Below are 14121 nucleotides of genomic sequence, written 5' to 3'. Positions count from 1 at the left end.
GCCTCTTAGAAGTCAAAGCACTCTGATTGCTATGGGCAACTCAGTAACTTTTCTTCTGGACAAGTTTTGATAAATCTCCCCCATTGACTTCAATGGGTAGAAAAAAAGTTTCAAAAGTTTGATTGGTTAGGGTCAGCGTGTTCAGGCCCCCACCTATATCTAAAATGTGCCATGAGAAGCATGCAGTTATGCACCTCCCTCTCCGACTCGCGGCCTTTTCGCTTATTATGAGTTCATCTTTTGTGGTGAGACAAAGATCGCAGCAAGCCAGGGAGTGAAGCACTCAGACGCACGCTTCTGGTTCGTTTGGAATATTGGTTGGTCTGAACACTCGGACCCTGATCTATAAAAAGCAGTATTTTTCCGGTTTGTGTCTCAAGCATGTCTAAAGGTGTCCACATTGTAGTGCAACAAGTAAGTATAGCTATACACAAGACACATCATGTTTGAAAACCAGTGGCAGTGACCCATAGTACCCAGTGTAATCATGTATTTTATTTTCTTGCCTATACCAGAGAAACTCTAGCTGAAATAGTTATTGTAGCATTGTCCCATTGTGCATGCTGTGCCTGCCATTTTGCTTGATTTAATGGAATTCCATACGTACTAAATGTCATAGGGTTCTCGGACCGATCATGTACTTATGACACATCCTATGGCTATGATCTTTTTGTGGTCAGAACAACCCTTTTAATATTTTTTTTTTTTTTTGTAATTTTGTAGGAGAACAAGGTATCCATATGGTCTACAGGAGACTTTGGCACAATCAGTGTGGAGGAAGATTACCTAGCTGACCTTAAATTGTTGTGTGATATCCAACATAAAGGAGATGTGATGGACCTGCAGGTATCTGTCTAACATTACTCTTGTCTCATTCCAATAAAAATGTAGATATAAGAGGTCATTGTTCTTTTTTGTTTTGCATTGTGATACTTTTTATTTTTTTGCCATTAAAGAAAGGTTAAACATAAAAATGTAGAAATGAAGGAGACTTCTCACTGCTCCTCTTCATGAGTGCTAGTCAGATGTATTCATCCCTGGCAACAAGAACAAGACTGGGGCTCAATATATTACACTACCGCTCAGCCTATCACTGGCTGGAGCAGGACATAATTGTTGCAGGCGATTTAGATGAGCGGCAGTGTGGTGAGTAGATCGCAAGAAGCAGGACCCCTTTTAACCCTACTTTTCCTTTAGGCCAGTGTTTCGCGACTGTAAAATGGGACATGATGCTATTAGTTTGGGTGATTTCTGACTATAATACACACACAAATGCACCCCTTATGTTCACTTGAACTTGTCCTGTGTAAGAATTGCTACACAGCTCCTAAATGAGAGAAGCACATTCATAAGTTCATATATACTTTAAAAAGAGTGTTTCCTCTTAACATTTATTAAAAATAAACACAAAAAAACTGGGAGCAGCTGCAGGTCTCAGATCCTCTTAATACCAGAAACTTCAACAACACAATTTAAGTATCCAAACTTACTCTGAGAGTGGCCGACAGGGACCACTCACAATTGTTAACGGACGTCTTCGATAAAAATGGAGAAATCTTCGGTTGCCGCTACACTCCTCTCTGGTGGAAGAATTTCCATCCGAAAATGAACAAGACTGGAAGAAAGGAAAAAAATTGAAGGAGCGGACACACCTTTCCACAGAGCAGCTGAAAACACAGAAAATTAGTAAGTCGATCCACTTCAACGAGGGGAGCCGAAGTCCATTTTGCTCCTCTCGTGCCATCAAACCTATCTTTCCCACTTTCATTCCTCCAGCTGTTCTCTCAGCCGATACTTCAAAGTTGATATTCTGCCTGGCGATCTCCTCTTTTCAGAAATATTTCAGGACAGGCTTCACTTTATGTAAGATAATGACATTTATTGCACATAAAAAAACAGTTATACATCCGACGCGTTGCGGAGTTGCCTCTTCCTCAGGGAATTATACTTGGAAATACAAAGCTCCTATTTCTACTCTAATTTTCCTCTCTCGACGGAAATGCCATATATACAATCTAAAACCACTTGTGACATATATATAGAAAAATATATACAAAAACCCCTCACACCCATTCCAACATTTCATTAAAACCTTTTGGGGTAAAGTATCAAATTTAAATATAGAAAATCTCTCTCTTACACAATGTTGAAAATCTGTTCACGCTTTTTTCTATTTGCTCTAATGGAATAACGGTTAACAGTTCAGGATTCGCATTGTGGGCTACAGCAAAATGTCGGAAGCCACTATGTTTGGAATAACGGTGTCTAATATTAAATCTATGGGATGTAATTCTTTTTCTCAGGGATTGCGATGTCCTCCCTACATATTGGATCCCACATGCCCATTCTAAAACATAAATTACATATTCAGGACTGCAGTTTAAAAGTGTTTTAATTTCTATCTCTTCACCTGTAGAATTACAAATAACTGACTTTGCACCATGTTTAATATTTTTACACGTTCCACATTTGTCTACAATTTTGAACTCCTATTCCTGAACTTTTAATGGCTTTAGTGTTTTTAATGTCCTTTAAACGGGGATAAGAGGCAATTTGTTGGGCAATGGTTTTCGCTTTCCTATAAATACATCTCGGTCTATTTCAATCTCCTAATGCTTTTAAAAAGGTAATTTTCTAAAATATTCCAGTGTTTAAAAATAATTTTTTCGACTTGTTTGGCTTTTTTGGAGAACCGTGAAATAAAAGCTGTCCCATAATCTTCTTCTTTTTTCTGCTTTTACTTTTTCTTTCCTATTGTTTGATTTTCTATTTGTTCATCCCGATTTATATTATCTGCTTTTCTTCTTGCTCCTTTGCCTACTTCTCTTGGGTAATTTTTATAAAACGATTTTCTATAATTTTAGCCTGTATTTCATAATTTTTCCCTTCCGAACAGTTTCTTCTTATCCTTGATAGTTGACCAAACGGAATATTTATCTTCCAACTTTTAAGATGATCACTTGCAAAATACAGGTACTCATTCGCATCCACTGAGACCAATCATAGCAGGGGTGGATTCTCTTACTAACCATTTAGGAGAATTCATCGATCGGATATTGCAGCCTTATGTCATCTCGCTGCCCTCATATTTGAGGGATTCGGGTCAACTCCTGGCAGAAATAAAAAAAATATAGAATGGAATGAGGAATTGTGGCTAGTTACGCTAGATGTGGGGTCATTATACTCGAATTTCCCACATAATAAAGGAGTACAAGTAGTTTCAGAATTTTTAAGGGAAGATCTTTTAATGCCCATAACACACAAAGCTTTCTTAATAGACAGTTTAGATTTTATACTTAAAAACAAAAACTTTTTTTTTTTTATGAAGAATTTTTTATACAACATAATGGGACGGCGATGGTCTCGAAATGCGCACCAGTTTTCGCTAATTTATATATGAGGGCATTTGAAAAGTATTTTATAGAAGACAGTTTTTTTTTTATGCCATAAGTTTTTTTAAACGATACATAGAAGACCTCATTATTATTTGGCATGGGAGTAAAGAATAATGAATTTTTATATGCGCTCAATCAGAACGATTGGGGTTTGAAGTTCACGGAGACTGTAAGTAAGAAAAAAAAAAGCATCACTATTTTTTAGATCTAGAGATTTATGTGAAGAATAATTTATTTCATACGAAGACACTTTTTAAAACAGTGGATGCGAATGAGTACCTGCATTTTGCGAGTGGTCATCTTAAAAGTTGGAAGATAAATATTCCGTTTGGTCAACTAATAAGGATAAGAAGAAACTGTTCGGAAGAGAAAAATTACAAAATACAGGCTAAAATTATTATAGAAAAATGTTTTATGGAAAAGAATTACCCAAGAGAAGTAGTTAAAGGAGCAAGAAAAGCAGATAATATAAATCGAGATGAACAAATAGAAAATCAAAAATTAGGATAGAAAAATAAAAAGCAGAAAAGATTATGGGACAGCTTTTATTTCACGGTTCTCCCAAAATGGCAAACAAATAGAAAACATTTTTAAACACTGGAATATTTTAGAAAATTACCTTTTTTAAAAGCATTAGGAGATGGAAATAGACCGAGATGTATTTATAGGAAAGCGAAAACCATTGCCCAACAAATTGCCTCTTCTTATCCCTGTTTAAGGGACATTAAAAACACTAAAGCCATTAAAAGTTCAGGAATAGGAGTTCAAAAATGTGGACATAAAAAAAATGTGGAACATGTAAAAATATTAAACATGGTGCAAAGTCAGTTATTTGTAATTCTGCAGGTGAAGAGAGAGAAATTTAAAACACTTTTAAACTGCAGTTCTGAATATGTAATTTATGTTTTAGAATACCCATGTGGGATCCAATATGTAGGGAGGACATCGCAATCCCTGCTATGCCAATCCCTGCGATGCCAATCCCGAACTGTTAAGTTATTCCAATAGAGCAAATAGAAAAAAAGCTTGAATAGATTTTCAACATTGTGTAAAAGAGTTTTTCTATATTTAAATTTTGATTTATCCCCAAAAGGTTTTAATGAAATGTTGGAACGGGTGCAGGGGTGTGGAAATAAAAAAAAAAAACTACTTGTCCAAGGGACTAAAGCGGAACACAATCTACTTGTCCCTCAAGAAAATCTACTTGTCCTGGTAGATAAAATAATTTCAACCAAAATAGTCTGATCCCCCCCCCCCCCCCACTAGACCACCAGGGATGGATAGAAGATTCCTTTAGACACTGCTGACAGCGGTGATCTAATGGGTTAATAGGTGATCGCAGCATGTCAGGCTATTAGCGGCGGGAGAGCTGTAGATCCTCTTACCCCCCCAGACAAGCCCAGAAAAGTCTAGATATAACTTTATGATCACCTTATAAAAAATTTCTAATATGAAGTGACCAAAAATGAGCAATTCTGGACTATTCTTTACATTTACACCGTTCACCGTACGGTTTAATTAACATTATACTTTAATAGTCTGGACATTTCCACATGCAGAGATACCACTTATGTTTCTTTTTGTACATTATTTTTATTTAAAGAAAATTGGAAACTTTTATTAGGAAAGGGGCTTATTCACATATATACGCACTTTTTAAAATATTTTAATCACTATTTTTCAGTCTCAATAGGGACTTATGTGTTACTGGGGGGGGTTCTGCTTCTCCAGTTTATATGGTGCATTTTGTGTCAGAAAATGCTGGAAGTTGCATTTAGTTAGTAGATAACTACAACTCCCAGCATGCCCTGATACAGTCTATGGTTGTGTGGGTGTTGCAGCATGTTGCACTGTATAGTGTTACAGTTAAGGTTATTGTGTAACATGCTGGGAGTTGTAGTTTTGGTTTGTGTCAGCTGCAGAGCCATAGTCTGTGTCAAGGAATACTGGGAATTACAGTTAGTAACTACAACACCCAGCATGCCCTGATGCAGCCTACAGCTCTGAAGCTGACCCGAACCAAAACTACAACTCCCAGCATGTTACACTTTATAGTTCTATAGTTTAGGTTATGGTCCAACATGCTGGGAGTTGTAGTTTTGGTTCGGGCGTGTTTGTCTGCATCCGTGGGGCTCTTGGTTGGCGGGTGAGTATGAAGGGGGGGATTCTGGGGGTGTAATTTAGTGCGGGTGCCACTAAAGATAAATAAAATTAGATGGCACAACTGCCCTAATGCCCGACGTGACAGTCCGCTCCTATACAAAACATTCATGCATACACATATCACACATACACCAGCCACTGCCCCCATATCATACATACACACACACCCCCGCTACTGCCCCCCCTACATCATACATTACATATACACATCACAGATACATCACACATTACATACACATCACACATAGACATCATACACACATCACACATACACTCACACCATACATATACACCATACATATGCATACATCATACATACACCAGCCACTGCCCCATATACATATACACACACACACACCCGCCACTGCCCCCCCCACATCATACATTACATACACACATACACTCACACCATACATATACACCATACATATACACCATACATACACCTGCCGCTGCCCACCCCACATCATACATCACATACATACACATCACACTTAGACATTATACACACATCATACATTACATACACATCACACATAGACATCATACACACATACACTCACACCATACATATCCACCAGTGTTTCCCAACCAGGGTGCCTCCAGCTGTTGCAAAACGTCAACTCCCAGCATGCCCAGGGCTGGAGGCACCCTGGTTGGGAAACACTGATATACACCATACATATGCACACATCATACATACACCTGCCGCTGCCCCCCCATCATACATTACATACACACATCACACATACACTCACACCCTACATATACAACCACCCTTCCTGCCGCCGCCTGTATTCTCGGCCTCCTCACCTGATCCGGCCATGAGTGGACATCAGAGCTGTAGTCACCGCCGGTGTGAGGTGAGATTTCCGTCCTCTCCCCTCACCCCTGCTCTGTGTTTTCCCCGTGCAAACAAGCAACCGCCCCGTGGTGGATTAGGTCCTGTCTAGACAGAGCGGGGGAGGGGGGAGCTGTGTGCGGGGGATGGAGCTGTGCACGGAGCTGTCTACATCCTCTCTCTCCCCCTGCTGTCTTCTGAGCTCCATCCATCCTCCGGGAGGGGAGATAAGGGGGCTCTGCAGTCAGCTGGAGGCCGCCGCCCCCTCCATACACTCCATACACCCCGGTGTGAGGTACAGACTGCGCCTCACACCGACATTAAAGAAAAATAAGGGGGAAGGAAGTCTGTCTGTCTGTCCCTGCCCGATACAGGGCTAAATCTATAAACAATTCACCTGCCCGAAGCCCAAAACTACTTGTCCCGGGCGTCGGGCTATAGGATTTCCACATCCCTGGGGTGTGAGGGAGATAAATATATTTTATATATGTCATTTCTGGTGACAGAGGAAAATTAGAGTTTTGGAGGCAGGAGGCAACTCCGCAACGTGTCAGATGTATAACTTTTTTTTATGTGTAATGTCATTATCTTCTTACATGAAGTGAAGCCTGTCCTGATAAATTTCTGAGAGAGATCTCCAGGCAGAATATCAACTTTGGAGTATCGGCTGAGAGAACAGCTGGAAAGATAGGCTTGCCGTCACGAGGGGAGCAAAATGGACTTCAGCTCCCCTCGATGAAGTGGATCGACTTACTAATTTTCTGTGTTTTCAGCTGCTGTGCGGAAAAGTGTGTCCGCTCCTCCAATTTTTATTCTTCCAGCCTCTTAATATTTATGGCATATCTACATGATAGATGTGTGTCCCACCTCTGGGACCTGCACCTATCCTCAGGAAAAAAGCCGGCCTGCTTGTGGCTGCCACAGGTGTCCAGAAAAGCTAAGAGCTGTTTTACACAGTTTATGTAAGTTGCACACTGATCAGTTGATGGCCTATCCTGAGGAAAGGCTATAAATAATTTACAAATATCCCAAAAATACCTATTACAGTCATGGCTGTAAATGTTGTCCCCCCTGAAATTTTTCTAGAAAATGTAATTTCTCACAGAAAAGGATTACAGTAACACGTTTTGCTATCATGTGTTGATTGCCTTTGTGTGTATTTGAACTAAACCAAAAAAGGGAGGAAAAAAGGAAACTTGGACATGTCGTCACACCAGACTCCAAAAATGGTCTGGACAAAATTATTGGCACCCTTAACTTGATATTTAGTTGCCCACCCTTTGGAAAAAGTAACTGAAATCAGTGGCTTCCTATAACCATCAAAAAGCTTCTTACACCTCTCAGCCGGAATGTTGGACCACTCTTCCTTTGCAAACTGCTCCAGGTCTCTTATTGGAAGGGCGCCTTTTCCCAACAACAATTTTAAGATCTCACCACAGGTGTTCAATGGGAATTAGATCTGGACTCATTGCTTGCCACTTCAGAACTCTGGCTTTGTTACCATCCATTTCTGGGTGCTTTTTGACGTATGTTTGGGGTCATTGTCCTGTTGGGAGACCCAAGATCTCGGACACAAACCCAGCTTTCTGACACTGGGCTGTACAGTGCGACCCAAAATCTGTTGGTAAGCCTCAGATTTCATGATGCTTTGTACACATTGAAGGCACCCAGTGCCAGAGGCAGCAAAACAACCCCAAAACATCATTGAACCTCCACCATATTTCACTGTAGGTACTGTGTTCTTTTCTTTGTAGGCCTCATTCCGTTTTCGGTAAACAGTAGAATGATGTGCTTTACCAAAAAGCTCTATCTTGGTCTCATCTGTCCACAAGACATTTTCCCAGAAGGATTTTGGCTTACTCAAGTTCATTTTGGCAAAATGTAGTCTTTCTTTTTCATGTCTCTGTATCAGCAGTGGTGTCCTCCTGGGTCTCCTGCCATAGCGTTTCATTTAAATTTCGACGGATATTTCACGTTTACACTGATGCTCCCTGAGCCTGCAGGACAGCTTGAATATCTTTGGAACTTGTTTGGGGCTGCTTATCCACCATCCGTACTTTCCAGCGTTGACACCTTTCATCAATTTTTCTCTTCCATCCGCGCCCAGGGAGATTAGCTACAGTGCCATGGGTTGCAAACTTCTTGATAATGTTGCACACTGTGGACAAGGCAAATCTAGATCTCTGGAGATGGACTTATAACTTTGAGATTGTTGATATTTTTCCACAATTTTGTTTATCAAGTCCTCAGACAGTTCTCTTCTCCTGTTTCTGTTGTCCATGCTTAGTGTGGCACACACAGACACACAATTCAAAGACTAAGTGAACTTCTCTCCTTATCTGCTTTCAGGTGTGATTTTTATATTGCCCGCACCGGTTACTTGCCCCAGGTGAGTTTAATGGAGCATCACATGCTTGAAACATACTTATTTCTCCACAATTTTGAAAGGGTGCCAATAATTTTGTCCAGCCCATTTCGAGTTTGGTGTGACATTATGTCCAATTTTGCTTTTTTTTCCTCCCTTTTTTTGGTTTAGTTCCAATACACACAAAGGGAATAAACATGTGTATAGCAAAACATGTTACTGCAATCCTTTTCTGTGAGAAATACTTAAATTTTTCTAGAAAAGTTTCAGGGGTGCCAACATTTACGGCCATGACTGTCTTTTTATATTAAATTTTATTTTTTTTCCCCTTCTAATAAAGCTAATAAACAATTTAAAAAAAATATATATATGTAAGAAGCACACGAAGGCTAGTTTCACACTGCCCTCATAGACCTGCCCGTTATCCGTTCATAACGGTTTATGAATAAACGGATAAAATAACTGATCACAATGGATCATAACAGATGGCCAATGTCTGTTGTTTTAACATACAATCTGTTAAAATAATGGACATTGGCCATCCTTTATGATCTGTTATTGTCTGCTAATTTTAACCCCTTTTTAACACCTCCCTTTTTCCGATTTGACTTCCTGGTTGTGAGGCTTTACTGAGCATGCTCAGTAGCAAAAACGGACCATAACGGAATATACAAATAACGGACACTAATGGATGCTATTAGTTGTCATACGTCATCCATAGACCTCAATGTTAAGAGTACCTGTCACCAAACTAAACTTTTGATATATTGTTCCTTATGTAATTATAAGACCCTTGCTATTTACTTGCTGTTAAAGGGGTACTCTACTGGAAAACATTTTCTTTTAAATCCACTGGTGCCAGAAAGTTAAACAGATTTGTAAATGACTTCTATTAAAAAAAATCTTATTCCTTCCGGTACTTATCAGCTGCAGTATACTACAGAGGAAGTTCTTTTATTTTTGAATTTCTTTTTTGCCTGACCACAAGTGCTCTCTGCTGACACCTCTGTCCATGTCAGGAACTGTCCAGAGCAAGAGAGTTTTGCTATGGGGATTGGCTCCTACTCTGGACAGTTCCTAAAATGGACAGAGGTGTCAGCAGAGAGGATTGTGGTCAGGCAGAAAGGAATCTCAAAAAGAAAAGAACTTCCTCTGTAGTATACAGCAGCTAAGTACTGGAACATTGTAATATAGTTCATAAGGTTGAAAAAAGACCAGAGTCCATTAAGTTCAACCTATATCCCTATTGAGTCCCGACTGAGTTGATCCAGAGGAAGACAAAAAACCCTCATACTAGAGATAATTCCTTCCCGACTGCAGAATAAATCCCTGGTTCAACGTTATGTCCCTATAGATCTAGAATCCATAATCTGTAATGTTATCACTCTCCAAAAAATGCATCCAGACGCCTTTTAAATTCTTTTACTGAGTTAACCTTACCACCTCCTCCGGGAGAGAGTTCCACAGTCTCACTGCTCTTACAGTGAAGAACCCCCGTCTGTGCTGGTATAGAAGCCTTCTTTCCTCTAAACATAGAGGATCCCCCCCCTTCTTATAGATACAGTCCTGGGTATAAATGGATCATGGGAGAGATCTCTGTACTGCCTCCTGACATATTTAATCTCCCCCTAAGCCTTATTTTTTCTAAGTTATATAACCCTAATTCTGATAATCCCTTTCCCCGTATTACCCTGGTTGCCCATCTTTGAACCCTCTCCAGCTCCACTATTTCTTTCTTGTACACTGGTGCCCAGTACTGTACATAGTTCTATGTGTGGTCTGACTAGTGATTTGTACAGCTGTAGAATTATTTCCTTGTCGTGGGCATCTATGCCCCTATTGATGCAACCCATGACTTTATTTGCCTTTGCAGCAGCTGCCCGACACTGGTCACTACAGCTAAATTTACTGTTAAATAAGACTCCCAAGTCCTTTTCCACGTCAGTTGTCCCAAGTGTTCTCCCAGAATCATCGATCAGTAGTTTCTTATGAGAAACCACTGATCAATGTAAAAGATCAGTGTGTGCAGTGTTATAGCCCTCAATGGGAGCTATAACATTGTGAATAAAGATCATTTAACACCTCCCCTAATAAACGTTTGAATCACCCCCTTTTCCCATAAAAAAAAGTGTAAATATAAACATGTGGTATCGCCGCGTGCGGAAATGTCCGAATTATAAAAATATATCATTAATTAAACTGCACAGTCAATGGCGTACATGCAAAAAAATTCCAAAGTCCTAAATAGTGTATTTTGGTCACTTTTTATATCAAAAAATGAATAAAAAGCGATCAAAAAGTCAGATCAATACAAAAATGGTACCGCTAAAAACTTCAGATTAGGGCGCAAAAAATTAGCCCTCATACCGTTCCATACGCGGAAAAATAAAAAAATTATAATGGTCAGCAGATGACAATTTTAAACGTATAAATTTTCCTGCATGTAGTTATGTTTTTTCCAGAATTACGACAAAATCAAACCTACATAAGTATAGGGCATCATTTTAATCGTATGGACCTATAGAAGAAAAAGGGGTAATTTTTACCGAAAAATTTACTGTGTAGAAACAAAAGCCCCCAAAAGTTACAAAATGGCGTTTATTTTTGTCAATTTTGTCTCACAATGATTTTTCTTTTCCGTTTCGCTGTAGATTTTTGGGTAAAATTACTGACGTCATTACAAAGTAGAATTGGTGGTGCAAAAAATAAGCCCTCATATGGATTTTTAGGTGCACAATTGAAAGTTATGAATTTTTAACCCCTTCCCACTATTGGACGTATGCATACACGTTCGTGCAAATGGACGTATGCATACGTCCAAGCGATCTCCTGCTCTACCGCGGGCAGCGCAGGAGATCGCCGGCGGGACTCAGCTGTCAATCACAGCCTGAGTCCTACCGCAGCTGCCGGGGCCGCGATCGCGCCGGTCCCGGCAGCATTAACCCCATAGATGCCGTGATCAGCTCTGATCATGGCATCTATGGTGTTTGCAGGGGGAGCGCTCTCCCCCTGCCCACTAACGGCGGCGCCGCGATAAAATAAGGGGGATCGGGGGTGTCCAAGACACCCTCGATCCCTGTGAAGAGATAGGAGTGAGGTGGCAGGGGTGCTACCCCCTCCTATCCCTGCTATTGATCGGCGGAGCGACCGACCAATAGCAGACTGGGGGGGGGGGGGGGGGGGGGGGGTTAAAGTTCGGTTCACCCCGCTATGCCCACCCATCGGTGTCTGGGCACAGCGGGGGAACCGTGTAGTAGCGGCGGTCACTTACTGTGATCATGGCGGCGGTGGAGGTGAGTATGGCGGCGGCGTGTCCGGGAGCCTGTTGCCTAGCAACATCTGCAGGGCGACAGTTTGGAGACTCCCACTATGCCTTGACAGCTATTTGCTGTGTTGGCATGCTGGGATTTGTAGTTTTGCAAGATGGGGTTCAGGCTAGAGATCACTGACAGTGGTCTCTAAACTGTAGCCCTCTAAATCTCGCAAAACTACTACTCCCAGCATTCAGGCTGGGAGTTGTAGTTGTAGAAAAAGGCTGTCTCGGCATGCTGGGAGTTGTACTTGCGTGCCTCCAGCTGTTGCATAACTACATCTCCCAGCATTCCCTTTGGCAATCAGTACATGCTGAGAGTTGTAGTTCTGCAACAGCTGGAGGCACACTGTTTGGGAAATACCGAGTTAGGTAATAGGTTCTATTACCTAACTCAGTATTTTCCAACCAGTGTGCCACCAGCTGTTGCAAAACTACAACTCCCAGCATGCACGTTCTGTCAGTGCATGCTGAGAGTTGTAGTTTTGCCCCCATGTGAATGTACAGGTTACATTCACACTGGCGGCGGATTACAGCGAGTTCCCCGCTTCAAGCTTGAGCTGCGGCAAATTTTCCGCCGCAGCTCAAACTCCTAGCGGGAGACTCAGTGTAATCCGCCGCCAGTGTGAATGTAGCCTAAAAACACACTATGCTACACTAACACAAAATAAAGAGTAAAACACTACATATACACACATACACTGCCCCCCCAATAAAAATGAAAAAACGTATCCTACGACAGTGTTTCCAAAACGGAGCCTCCAGCTGGTGCAAAACAAAAACTCCCAGCATTTCCGGACAGCCATTGACTGTCCAAGCATGCTGGGAGTTTTGCAACAGCTGGAGGCACCCTGTTAGGGGTATTCTAAGCCAGTGATTCCCAATGTCCACCCTTATGCAATCCCTAATTTAGGCCTCAAATGCGCATGGCGCTCTCACTTTGGAGCCCTGTTGTATATCAAGGCAACAGTTTAGGGCCACATATGGGGTATCGCTGTACTCGGGAGAAATTGCCTAACAAATTTTGGGGGCTTTTTCTCCTTTTACCCCTTATGAAAAGGTAAAGTTGGGGTCTACACCAGCATATTAGTGTAAAAAAAAAAAAAAATTTTGTACACTAACATGCTGGTGTTGCCCCATACTTTTAAATTTCACAAGCGGTAAAAGAAAAAAAGCCACCAAAATTTGTAACGCAATTTTTCCTGAGTACGAAGATACCCCATATGTGGGCGCAAAGTGCTCTGCGGGCGCACATCAAGGCTCAGAAGGGAGAGTGCACCATGTACATTTGAGGTCTAAATTGGTGATTTGCACCGGGGTGGCTGATTTTACAGCGATTCTGCCATAAGCATAACAATAAATACCCACCTCACGGAATGTAACAAGGGGTATAGTGAGCATTTACACCCCACAGGTGTCTGACAGATCTTTGAAACAGGGGTCTGTGAAATTGAAAAATAACATTTTTAATTTGCACAGCCCACTGTTCCAAAGATCTGTCAAATGCCAGTGGGGTGTAAATTCTCACTGCACCCCTTATTACATTCCGTGAGGGGTGTAGTTTTGCGGGGGGCTTTGTAAAATGCACATGGCCAAATTCTCTCTCCAAAAGTTCAATGATGCTCCTTCTCTTCTGAGCATTGTAGTTCGCCCCAGTGCACTTCACATCTACTTATGGGGTATTTCCATACTCGGAAGAGATGGGGTTACAAATTTTGGGGGGTATTTTCTGCTATTATCCCTTGTAAAAAATGTAAAATTTGGGGGAAAACAAGCATTTTAGTGTAAAAAAAAAAAAAAAAAATTTTTTTTTTTTTTGCAAAAGTCGTGAAACACCTGTGGGGTATTAAGGCTCTCTTTATTCCTTGTTACGTTCCTCAAGGGGTCTAGTTTCCAAAATTGTATGCCATGTGTTTTTTTTTTTTTTTTTTTTTTTTGCTGTCCTGGCACCATAGGGGCTTCCTAAATGCGGCATGCCCCCAGAGCAAAATTTGCTTCCGAAAAGCCAAATATGACTCCTTCTCTTCTGAGACCTGTAGTGCGCCAG

At 41.1% G+C, this 14121-nt stretch overlaps 1 protein-coding gene across 1 annotated transcript in view; it reads left to right on the top strand.

Annotated features, from left to right (window-relative positions):
- The window catches only part of NUP43 (nucleoporin 43), a 60028-nt gene that overhangs the window by 16931 nt on the left and 28976 nt on the right, over nt 1–14121 (top strand). Inside the window, exons 2-3 of the mRNA XM_056566774.1 lie at nt 724–846; nt 1143. Coding sequence (XP_056422749.1) covers nt 724–846; nt 1143 — 124 coding nt within the window. The remainder of the gene's footprint in view (nt 1–723; nt 847–1142; nt 1144–14121) is intronic.

Source organism: Hyla sarda, chromosome 3, assembly GCF_029499605.1.
Source record: "Hyla sarda isolate aHylSar1 chromosome 3, aHylSar1.hap1, whole genome shotgun sequence".
Lineage (NCBI taxonomy): Eukaryota > Metazoa > Chordata > Amphibia > Anura > Hylidae > Hyla > Hyla sarda.
The sequence above is the reverse complement of the archived record's forward strand: the minus strand, read 5'-3'. Positions and strand labels throughout refer to the sequence as shown.